The sequence below is a fragment of the Panthera uncia genome (assembly GCF_023721935.1).
Source record: "Panthera uncia isolate 11264 chromosome B3 unlocalized genomic scaffold, Puncia_PCG_1.0 HiC_scaffold_2, whole genome shotgun sequence".
Taxonomy (NCBI): domain Eukaryota; kingdom Metazoa; phylum Chordata; class Mammalia; order Carnivora; family Felidae; genus Panthera; species Panthera uncia.
This window is the reverse complement of record NW_026057583.1, coordinates 2,104,264-2,116,370: the sequence shown is the minus strand read 5'-3', so window position 1 is coordinate 2,116,370 and position 12,107 is coordinate 2,104,264. Positions and strand designations below refer to the sequence as shown.

Here is a 12,107-nt window from a genome sequence, read left to right as displayed (position 1 = left end):
TCAGGCTCTGCGCTGACAGCATAGAGCCTGCTTGAGATTCTCTCTCTCCCTCTCTCTCTGCCCCTCCCATGCACTCTCTCTCTCTCAAAATAAATAAATAACTTAAAAAAAAAAAAAAAACCTGTCTCTCCCTCCTTTCCCGATGGAAGTTCTCTCCATGGGAAAGGCAGCCCCCCCCAACCCCGTTGTCCGTGAAGCACCCCTTCCCTGTGCCCTCCATGAGGTCTGGGGGCAGGTGGCTTGTCCCTTCTGTCGTCTGCCCTGGCTTTTGAAACGCCCTTCCTTTCTGCCACTCAGAAGGAATACTGTTCACTGTAAAACCGCCTGCCGAAACTCCTGTGAAATAGCAACTGCCCTCTGCTCCCTGAAACAAGATTAGCACGGACCAAATGGGAGAGCTTCTTCTGTAGCGCCTCTCAACCCTGTCCCTCCCCGGTCCCCAAACTCCTTAATGCTGTCGCCCCCCTGCTTCTCTCTTTGAAGAGTGGATACCCCCATCCCTACCTCCACACAAAACATCACCTTCCCTCTGCTGGCTACCCGACCCCTGAAAATGATGGCACTCCTGTTCCCACATGGAAGAGTTAGCATCTATATCCCTCATGGTAGTTATCTTTTATCTCCTGCCATTTATTTAGTTCTTAATATGCATCCGGCCCTGTGCTGAGCACAGACTCTCAGTAGCCTTATGAAGCAGGTAGTATTTTTTTTTTTTAACGTTTATTTATTTTTGGGACAGAGAGAGACAGAGCATGAACGGGGGAGGGGCAGAGAGAGAGGGAGACACAGAACCGGAGCCCGACGCGGGGCTCGAACTCACGGACCGCGAGATCGTGACCTGAGCCGAAGTCGGATGCTTAACCGACTGAGCCACCCAGGCGCCCCAGCAGGTAGTATTTTTATTCTGATTTTACAACGTGCCCAAATCACAAAATATTAAGCATATAGTCAGCTTAAGCCAGAATTTCCTGGACAGTTGCTATATGTTTTTTATTTACTTATTTTGAGAGACAGCAAGCAGGGGGAGGGGCAGAGAGAGGGAGAGAGAGAATCCCAAGCAGGCTCTGCTCTGTCAGCACAGAGCCCAGTGCGGGGCTCGAACTCACCAACTGTGAGATCGTGACCTGAGCCGAAGTCGGACACTTAACCGACTGAGCCACCCAGGCGCCTCTGATATATATTTTTTTAATGTTTTTTTTTTTAAGTTTATTTATTTATTTTTGAGAGAGACAGATACAGTGCAAGTGGGGGAGGAGCTGAGGGAGAGAGGGGGAGGGAGAGAGAGACAGAGACAGAGACACAGAGAGAGAATCCCAAGCAGGCTCCGAGCTGCCGGCACCTATGCAGGGCTCGAACCCACCAACAGTTGATATTTTTAAAAATCTTCTGCTAAGCATCCAGGTCGAGACCCCCTGCACACTACAGTGCGCTCCTGTTCCTCAGTCTCCCCACGAAACGCTGCTGCCTCAGTATAGCCCACAGAAAACTCTCCACAGGCTCTTTCCCCACCAAAGAATATCATTTTCCTCTCCCTCCCTCTGGGACACGGTCCCTTGGCCGTGAGCCCCCATGCTGTCAGAGGAGAGGGTCAGAGTCAAGCTGTGCTGCCCTCAGGCCTGGCATCTGGAGATTGGCTGGAGTGAGGGCCAGGCCTGTGGTCCCCTGCTCCTGGCGGGCACTCCATCACCACCTCACCCCCTTCTATAAATAGCCCACTGCTCGCTGGCCGCCGAGCTGCTGGAGCAGGAGTTTCCATGAGGTCAGCTTCCCAGAGCAGCCTCTAGGCACCCAACACCCACACTTACCTCTCCTGGAGTCCTGTGGCCTCCTCGCCCCTGCAGGGGGCTGTCCCGGGTGCCGTGTCTCCGCCGGGCAGGGGGTGTGGGCACTTGGGCAGAGGCCTGAGGTGAGGCCTTGCCTAAGGGTTCTGGAGCCTGGCCCAGCGAAGAATCGGGCATGCTGTCGGTGGCAGGCTCCTCTTTGGGCTTTGGCGGAGCAAATCTCCTCCTGTTGAAAGGCCTAGTCGGCTGGGGGGCTGAGGATGGGGGCTGGCCAGGGGCAGCAGGCCCCCTTTCACCCCCGGCCTCGCTGGGTACCTTCCCCGAGGACGTCTCTCCGGGCGCCCGGCCACTTGGGGCCTGGGGCCCCTCCTTCCCCGGAGGCCTGCCCCCCCGGGTACTCTCCAGATACAAGTCCTTCAGGGGGAAATACCCTTCCTGGTCTGCGCCTGGGGCGGGGGCCTTCTGGGCCCGGTCCGGAGCGCCCACAGCCGCGTCTGGCTTCCCGGGGCCATCCACTCCCGAGGACGCAGGCCCCCGTGCAGCCCTGCCTCCGGACCGGGTCTGAACCTGCTCCACGTTCACGGGCCCCTGTGTCCCCGGGGGCTCAGGCTTGTCTGAACTCGGGGCACGGTTTTCAGAAGAACGGCGGCTTCGAGCTGCCTTCTCTAACTCTGGCTTCCGCAGACCTTGCTTAGGTTCCTCGTCTTTCTTTTTCTTCTTGGCCCCAGACTCCTTCTGGGGGGCTCTCTGAGGCGCCAGCTCCATGGCCTCGTAGATGTACGTCAACAGGCCGTGCTCCCCATCCTCCCCGTTCTCCGGGACAGCCTCCCCGTTGGTGGTCACCTCTCCGGGCACAAAGCTGTTGATCAGCCCCAAACCGGGGTGCCCACCAGGCTCGGTCTCTTCCACCTGCCACGCCGCCGGGGTCCCGTCCTCAGCCTCCTCGGTCGGGCCCGGGGGCGCAGGCACCTCAGCCCCGCTCAGCCGCCGCTTCCGCTGGAAGCGGTCGGGGCTGAGCTTCCGCAGGGTGTCGGCATCTCCCGCCACCTCCTTCCTGGGCTTCCAGCTCTGCTCGATCTCCCGCAACTTTGCCGCAGCCTTGCGCTTCAGCTTGGCGAACCAGCGCTGGTGGATCTTGTACTCGGTCATGGTGCCAACCTCCAGGACTCCCGAGCAGGACACGATGCCCTTGGTGTTCCGGGCAGACGCCTGGTAGATGGCCGCATCTTCCTCCTGACACCTAGACGTAGGAGCAGGAGATGCCGACCCGGCCCTCCTGCCAGGCGAGAGGCCCCACGCCCCACAGCCAGCGCCTCCGGGAGCTGAGCACTCTGCCCCGCCCCCCACGGGTCCCGCCCTGTGCGCCACCCCCCCACCCCCAGACATCACCGTGTCATCCAATGTACAGATAGGGAAACCGAGGCCGGCACCAGGGAGGGAGCTGGCCCAGGTCATGCTGTTCCGGGAGGGGATTAGACTTGGGGCCTAGGAGAGCTCCCTTCACAAGCAGGTGACCCGCATAGCCCCCTTGTGAAGTAAGAATGACACAGGAGCCTTTTTTTGGCAGCTGACCTCATGCAAAATGTTTCTACGGGGCAGGACCTCCTCTGGTTGTGCTCCACTCTCGGGCTGTCAGAAACGCTCCCGCCCCGGCCAGAGGGGATCCCAGGCACCGGTGGGCAGACACGCCTCGCCAGCAGCAGGTTCGACTCCGCAGCAGAAACCACCCCCACCCTCCTCCACTCCTGGATCCCGCCTGGGCATCTGCGTCCAGGTGGGCCCTCTTCTGACGGGGCTAAGGGACCCTCAGGCGACCAGAGAGGCCGCTTTCCCCTTACCTGTAGAGCTGCAGCGTGTGACGGTTGCCCTGATGCATGATCTCGTATTTCGGCAAGCCACAGTAGCGATCTAGCTGGACGTCATCCTTGTACCAGGTCACCTCCGGCTCTGGGTATCCTACGAAGGGGGCAGGAGACCGGGTTGCGGGAAGACCAGTTCCAAAGCAGCGGAAGGGGAGCACAGAATGCCCCGGCTTCCCCGGACCACGGGAAGCACCTGGGCTGGCCCGCCTGCCCCACCCGCCGGAAGAGAAGGGCTATCATTTGGCTCAACTCATTTGCAGAAGCCAGGCCACGTCAGGGCTGAAAACTGTGCCCCCTTCAGCAGCTGGAAGGCAAAGAGGGAGGAGAAACTTCCTCGCTTCCTGGTAAGAAGGGAAGCAAGAAGTTTCCAGAAAGCCTTGGCTGGTAGAAATAAGCCTCCTTCCTTCAGCGTCCTGTTCCACATCCTCAACCGCGGTCACAGCTCTATCCTCAGAGATGCCCCCGCCAGTACCCCAACACCAAGAGCCCTCCTACTTCCTGCCCAGGTTGCTGAGCTGCTGGTATTATTTGATGACATGGCTAAAACACACCCATCCACCCATCCATCCACTCATCATCCATCCATCCCTAACTCCCTACCCGCTCCCACTGCCGTGAGGCCGACCAAGGTGTCTCCCCAGCCCCTCTCCCGGCAGGGGGGACTTCTGGGAGAGCTTCCAACTGTCAGAGTCACGATCCCTGCCTCCAACCCCACGTGGCTGAGGGGTCCGGTGATGGACACCAATCAGCTAATCCAATCCAGTTATTTGACCTAGGTTTTAGGAATCAAGACCTCGAGACACTCTACCCTTGGGTCTGGAACTGTAACCTCAAAGGAGGGGGCAGCCCCGTTGTCCTCACGGACCAGCCTAGAGCAAGATGGAAAGATGAAGCTCGTATTCAGAACAGAATAAGAGATCAGAGACAGACAGACAGTCTCAACACCCTTCCAAATATTGAGTCCACGCCTCGCGTGGACACAGCTGCACTCCTCAGTCCCACAAGAAGCCCGTCTAGCCTTCCCGTGAACTCGGCTTCATTTTTTTTTTTTTTAATTTTGTTTAAAGAGACAGAGTGTGAGTGGGGAAGGGGCAGAGAGAGAGAGAGGGAGACATAGAATCTGAAACAGACTCCAGACTCCAAGCTGTCAGCACAGAGCCTGAGACGGGGCTTGAACCCACGAACCGAGAGATCATGACCTGAGCCAGAGTCAGACGCTTAAAAAACTGAGCCACCAGGTGCCCCGCCTGCTTCATTTCTTAAGCTGACGCCAAGTGATTTCCACTATTTATGAGAACTCAGAGACCCCTAACACACACGCCCTCCAACATATGTCTTCTGTGTGTGCTGACTGCCAAGAGAGGATTATAAAGATATAGAACGTCACCACCAGGGTCTCTGCTCTCCGGGAACCCACCGAACAGTAGAAAAGATCACACGGGGCTCACCTGCTCTGTCTGCCCTGCCGTCTCTGGGTAAACTGCCCACACTCCTACCTCCAGCCGACCCCACTGGATCCCATCTCCTCCTGCCTCGTCAAGGACATCTCTCCAACAGTCGCTCCTGCCCCCTCCCGTGTCATCGAACCATTCCCCTCTACTACATGACTCCCAGAGGCACGCAAGCCTGCTGTATGGATTTCACAGAAAAGTGCTTCAGAAGTGCCATCCGCACTCTGTCTCCTCTCCCTCCCCATCCAGTTGGGCTTCTGTGCTCCCAGGCAGCAGCAAAACTGTTCCTGTCGAGGTCGCTCACGACTCACACATTGGCCAAATCTACGGGCAATTCCTCTTTTTTTTTTTTTTAATGTTTATTTCTTTTTGAGAGAGAGAGACAGAGCAGGGGAGGGGCAGAGAGGGAGACACAGAATCCGAAGCAGGGTCCAGGCTCTGAGCTGTTGGCACAGAGCCCAAAGCGGGGCTTGAACTCATGAACCGTGAGATGGCGACCTGAGCCGAAGTCGGGACACTGAACCGACTGAGCCCCCCAGCCGCCCCCAACTGGCAATTCTCGTGCCTCATCTACCGAATCTGTCAGCATTGCCCCCCCCACCCCCGCTCCATTTCCTGAAAACTTTTCCTCACTCTTATGGAGTGCTCTTCCTCTTTCCTCGTCTGTCTCTTCTCCTAGACCCATGTCCCATGAGGGCAGGAATCCTATCCTCTTTACTGCTATATCACCGCCACCTAAGATCGTGCCTGGCACGTAGTAGTTACTTAATAAAACCCTGCTGGATGAGTGAGTAAAGGAGTGAGTAAGGACACGAGCAAACAAACAAGCAAGGGACAGATGGGGAGGGTGTGCCTGACGTAGGAACCGTAACAGTACGGTGTGGGGGTGGAAAGCAGAGGACACGCTGGGGAACGTACAGGAACAGGGAGCAAGGGAGGCGAGGCGGCAGCTGAGGCGGCCAGGAACAAACTCTGGGCAACCCTGACTGTAAAGTGAACCCCATGTTTCCACTGTGAGCTAAAGTCCCTGGTTACATCACCGCGTGTGGCCGGGGCCAGCACAGGTGTCCTCACCATCCTGTGTGATGATCTCATCCCTCCGAGAGCCCGGCTCAGAGCCTCCCTGCCCCATGATCTGCCCAGTAGGGCCTCAGAGTCCAGGGCACCTGAGTCCAGTCAAGCTGGGGCAAGGAGGGAGATACTGAATGGGCCTCACAGCCCAAAGGCGGAGGCCTCAGCCCCCGTGCCATCCTCGGGGTGCCTCTTCGAAACACGGGGGACAACCTGACAGCTTAGGGCTCCCTGGCAACAACGGGTTTGGACAGAAAACATCTCCTTGTCCCCTGGATGATACGAACTGTCTTCCAAAACACACAAAGGCAGGAAAGGTCCTTCCTTCCGAGCGGCCCACGCGTGTGCCCACAGGCAGGCATGCGCACACGGATACAAGCTGTAGCCAGGGACACCCCCTCTCCCCCCGCCGTGGTGCTGCAGGCCGGGACCTCTGCCTCACAGCCGGCAGGCCCGAGTCTGGAACACCAGCCCGGGGACTTGCAACCTTGTCCCCACCATCCCCAGTTTGAGAAGCTCAGATTGAAGAGAGAAATAACGACGGATGTCAATGTAGAGTTTTCAAAGAGCTTTCAAATGTAGTTTCGTTTGGCCCTCCTGTGAAAACAGCTGCCAAACATTTATTGAGGACTTTCTCTGTGCCAGCTACTGAGCTGAACGTTCTTCGTGCGTCATCTCGTCGGATCCTACACAGATCCTACGGGAACGTACTGTTATTAATCCCAGGTGTAAAAGATGAGGAAATCCAGGCCCATGAAATTAAGGCCTCTGCCCCAAACCATCCAGCTGATACGCAGAAGACCCAAATTCAAATCCCTCTTTTCTACAAAACAGGCAGGTCAGGCGTTTCAACCCGTTTTCCACAAGAGGAAGGTGAGGCTCTGGGAAGCAAAGGAACTTAGCCAGGGTCACAAAGTTGGCACATGACAAGGCACGTGGCTTTTCCATTTCCTTCTACCAGCGCCCTTTCCGGTGAGGATTGCGGGACCAATATGTAAGTGTTTATCCCCAGGAGTCATTACACTGGACTCATTTCTCTACGAAAGGGCCTTTTTCAGGAACGTGGTTCTGTCTAAAGGCTCAGTCCTCTTCCTCCTCCTGCCCCAACGTCTGTGCGTGCACACACACACACACCAACATAAAATCCAGAGTCGGGGCACCTGGATGGCTCAGTTGGTTAAGCATCCGACTTCAGCTCAGGGCATGATCTTATGGTTTCTGAGTTCGAGGCCTGTGCCGGGCTTTGTGCTGACAGCTCAGAGCTTGGAGCCTGCTTCAAATTCTGTGTCTCCTTCTCTCTGCCCCTCCCCCGCTCCCTCTCTCTCTCTCTCTCTGTCTCTCTTAAAAATAAATAAACATTTAGGGCACCTGGGTGGCTCAGTTGGTTAAGCATCTGACTTCGGCTCAGGTCAAGATCTCACAGTCAGTGAGTTCGAGCCCCGTGTGGGGCTCTGTGCTGACAGCTCAGACAATGATGGACAACCTCAAGGACACCAGCATTCTGGCCAGAGGGGCCCTGGGGGAGACAGCAGCCAGAAGGCCGAGTCAAGGCGAGCTAACCCCCCATACGCCCACTCTGAGGGGGAAGAGCCTCAGGGCTGTCCATCCCTTCTCCAGGACCCCGAGGGCTTCCCTCAGAGCTCCACGAGCAGGACAACCGGCACAGACCCCTCTCCCTCACGTGCTGTTAGGTTCGGACCCACCGGAAAGTATCACCTGTCCCTGGCAGGGCCCTGGTGGGGCTGACTCATCACCACCTAGCTCAGGGGATGCCAGCAGCAGGGTGGGAGGCAGACAGGCACGTGTGGTCACTCCTTCCCCACACACACCAGCCGGGAGCACCACACGAGTCCCACAGGGAGGCCAGCCTCAGCCATAGGTCTATCCACCATCCACCTCTCCAGGTTGGGAGACCCAGCCCCTGTCTCCTTTGTTCTCTGATCTTTCTGCATCCCCCTTTGCCCTCCCCTTTCTTCCCCATACAGTCCACATTTTCTCCTTGCTCACTGGAAATAGGCTTACTTACTACGGTGATCGCAGAGACCCCCTCCCTAATCTGCTACATAAAACTCAGGTGACCTGAGATTGCTTGGGGGGGTGGGGAAGGGGCAACAGCGGGGAGGAGGAAGTTAGTTACAATAGAGGACTGAGGTATGGATGTTAGACACACCTAGAGCCCTGGAAATCCCACAGCCCCAAGTGGGAGTACTGTAGACCTGAGCATGACAGGTGCTCCCGAGCAGAAAGGAGACCACGGTCATCTAGTGGTCTCATGAGACATGGATGTTGTCTCAACTGAGGGGATAAAAGTTTGCTCCTTTGGGTGGGGCTTAAAACAGGGCAAAGCCTCGTGATGACATCGGAGGCACTTAATAAAATGCCCCAGGAGTCTGTAAGTCAGGATCCTGTCTGGCTTCTCCACTTTGCTCTCAGAGTCCATGGCTCCGAAGGGCAGAATGGAAGAGGGAGAGGAGGGAGAGCCATCCCTGGTGCCAGCCCCTCTCCGGTGGCCCAAGGCCCCTGCAGCAGCATCCGGGCTTGCTCCAGAGAGACCCGGTGTGCTAGCTTTGTGCTCTACCCTCTCAGATCTCACAGGCTTCTTGGAGGGAGAGATGTGCGAGCAGGAAAACAGATATCACCAGAGCTCTCCGTGGAAGTGCTGGAGATGATGTCCTAGAGGATAAGCCTTTTGGGCTGGACTTGGAAAGATGAGAAGGAATTTTCCAGGCAAAGGAGTAGGCTTCTAGGTAAAAAGACAGAGTGAAAACTCTGTCTACAAAACCCACTACAAGTACTCTAAAGAGATTTTGTATTAAAAGATGTGAGACCACAGGGAAGGGGAGAACAGGTGAGGCGAGCAGAAGGAGAAACAATAGTTTGAAGGTTGGAAAGCAGATGGACAAGCAGAAACTGACTCCGCAGACCCGGGACAGCTGGCCTCTTAGGCAGCAGCGGGGGAACGGAGAGCTACCCTTTGAACACGGGCGCATAAGTGCTCGCAACCACTTGCGGGGAAGGGGAAGGAGGAGAGATTATAAGTTGCTTGAAAAGCGATCGGATCTCTGGATCCCCTCACCCCGTCCATACCACCCAGGTAACGGCTCCTCCCCCCTACGCATGGCCAAAGGTGAGGCTGATTATCTGGAAAGGTAAAACTTTAGCCTGAGGGTAAGCCAGCACTGCTGAGGGCATGACTACTCCAGGGAAAACAGAAAAATGTGATGACTGTGCATAAAATAAATGCTCTCTGGTGAGAGCCCACCCAACCCTCTAATCTGAATCTGCACAGTTCCCGGAACATCTTTACCCTCCGGGCAAGATACGGGAAGGGCATTCACTAGGGACTCTAGCCAGTCCACGATGAAGGAATTAAAGAAACTTACTTTGTCAGTTCCAATGCTGCCAGATCCCAACCTACAAGGAAGCCCCAGGTTTTCAGGCCCCTCCCACTTGCTCAGAACTACCAGCTTTTTAGTCTCCACTCTTAACCACCACCTGACAGCCAAAGACCCCTAGGTATCTAGGAAAGCCTATACATAGAAGATGAAGGACCAAAACCATTAAGTTAAACTAAAAAAAAGCAAATTGGAAGAAACCCAAGCTATGCAGGGAAAAGGAAATTTTAGAAAGCCATCATTACTAGTCTCAGAGATCTAAAAGAAGACATTACATTCATAAAGAAAATAGGATACTACAGTAAGAAAATTTTTAAGGAGCTCTTAGAAATTAAAAACCCAGTGAAAGGGGTGCCTGGGTGGCTCAGTCAGTTGACCGTCAACTTTGGCTCGGGTCATGATCTGGTGGTTCTTGGGTTCGAGCCCCACGTTGGGCTCTGTGGTGACAGCTCAGAGACTAGAACCTGCTTCAGACTCTGTCTCTCTCTCTCTCTCTCTCTCTGCCCCTTCCCTGTTTGCATTCTTTCTCTCTCTCTCTCTCTCTCTCTCTCTCTCTCTCTCTCTCTCTCTTTCTCTCTCACTCAAAAATAAATTCAAATAAGTAAACATTAAACAATTATAAACATTAAAAAAAACAGTGGAAGAGTTGAAAGATAACACTGAGGCAATCTGGAAAGTGGAGCAAAAAAGACAAATCAATAAAAGGGGGAAGAAAGAATAAGAAAATAAAAGAATGAGTCTAGGGAAGCAGATATTCACATAACAAGAGTTCCAGAAAGAAAGAACAGAGAAAACAGGAGGAAGAAACCAACATCACAGTAATCTCAAACTTCCCAGAACTAGAGGCCATTGGTTACCAGATTGAAAGTGTCCAAGCATGCTCCAGGATGAAAAGACACCCATATCAAGATACATCATTATGAAATACCAGAACATTCTTACAAGCCTCCAGAGAGGAAAAATAAGTTTCCTGCAAAGAGTGAGGAATAAGAACCGTCTTCCTGCTCTGAATGCTAACACTGGGAGCAAGAAGGCAATGCAGCAATGTCTTCAAAATTCTGAAGGACAATTATTTTCAACTTAGAATCTAGACCCAGCCTGTTAAGTTTCTCAGGACCCATGATGGGGGGTGGGAGGGAGGGGAGGGTGGGGGACGGGCATTGAGGAGGGCACCTGTTGGGATGAGCACTGGGTGTTGTATGGAAACCGATTTGACAATAAATTTCATATATTTAAAAATAATAATAATAAAAATAAATTGAGTGTTTAGACCATACAAAAAAAAAAAAAAAAAAAAGAATCTAGACCCAGCCAAACTCCCCATCAAGAGTAAAATAGAAAGAGGGGCGCCAGGGTGGCTCAGTCAGCTAAGCGTCCGACTTCAGCTCAGGTCATGATCTCATAGTCTGTGAGTTCCAGCCCCACATCAGGCTCGGTGCTGATGGCTCAGAGCCTGGAGCCTGCTTCCGATTCTGTGTCTCCCCCTCTCTCTGCCCCTCCCCCATTCACATTCTGTCTCTCTCTGCCTCTCAAAAAATAAATGTTGAAAAAAATTTTATTTAAAAAGAGTAAAATATAAAGAGGGGAAAAAAAAACATCCTCAGACAGAAGTTGTCCGACATTTACTTCCCACATACTCTGCCTAGGAAGCTACCAAAACAAGAATGCAAATCAAGAAAAAGAAAAACATGGAATATAGAAAACGGGAAACCCATCACAGGAGAGAGGTAAAGGGAATGTGTAGGATGATGGTAAAGGGAGATCCCAGGGTGCCAATCTGCGTCAGACGCCCGGAACAACTGTATCACCCTGGAGCAGAATGGCTCAAACGAGAGGCAGGTGGAGGGCTTGCCATCACCATGCCTCCCGCTGTCGTGCCACCCGGGGTAGAACGGCTTTTTCACCTGATGAAACTACTGGAGGATGTAGGTCAGTAAAGCCGGAGAGTAAACCCAGAAAAAAGGACGACATGGGATCCAGGAACCTGACTCAAACCCAGGAGAAAGGCCAAGGGAAACCCCGGGATAACAGCTGGGTATGGGACCTAAAAGGCCGCCAGTTCAGACAGAAGAACGGTGATCTCCAAAAGGGGTGTCCCCAAGGAAAGCAGCTAACAAGAGTACCGATGGCACTGACCTTGCAGAAAAGTGTTTTGGTTTTTTGGGTTTTTTTTTTTTTGGCAGAAAAGTGTTTTAAGAGGCTATCGGATGGGATAAGAAAAAGCAGCAATACACAGCAAAAAACCAATTCGGTGAAAAATTAAAGAAATACTAACTTGAGTAAAGACAAAAGAAAGTAACATAGTATACCACAACGTTGGTATGAATAATAGCTCATAGAAACAAGATAAACAGTAAATATTCACTCAAACAAAAATCATGATACAACCATGTTGAGAAGGTAAGTGAAGAGAAACAGAAGAAATGAAGATAGAGAGAGCCAATTCGCTATCTACCATAACAGGAAGACCAGACAGCAGGAAACTCCGAAGTCCCCAAAGTAAGCCGTGGTCACATACTATTCAGCATCGTGGAAATGCAGACACCA

At 53.5% G+C, this 12,107-nt stretch overlaps 1 protein-coding gene across 1 annotated transcript in view; it reads right to left on the bottom strand.

Moving 5' to 3' along the window:
• Positions 1 to 12,107, bottom strand: part of ALPK3 (alpha kinase 3) — a 57,847-nt gene that overhangs the window by 34,662 nt on the left and 11,078 nt on the right. The window contains exons 4-5 of the mRNA XM_049614190.1: positions 3,620 to 3,737; positions 1,806 to 3,021 (exon numbers count right to left, since the gene is read on the bottom strand). Coding sequence (XP_049470147.1) covers positions 1,806 to 3,021; positions 3,620 to 3,737 — 1,334 coding nt within the window. The remainder of the gene's footprint in view (positions 1 to 1,805; positions 3,022 to 3,619; positions 3,738 to 12,107) is intronic.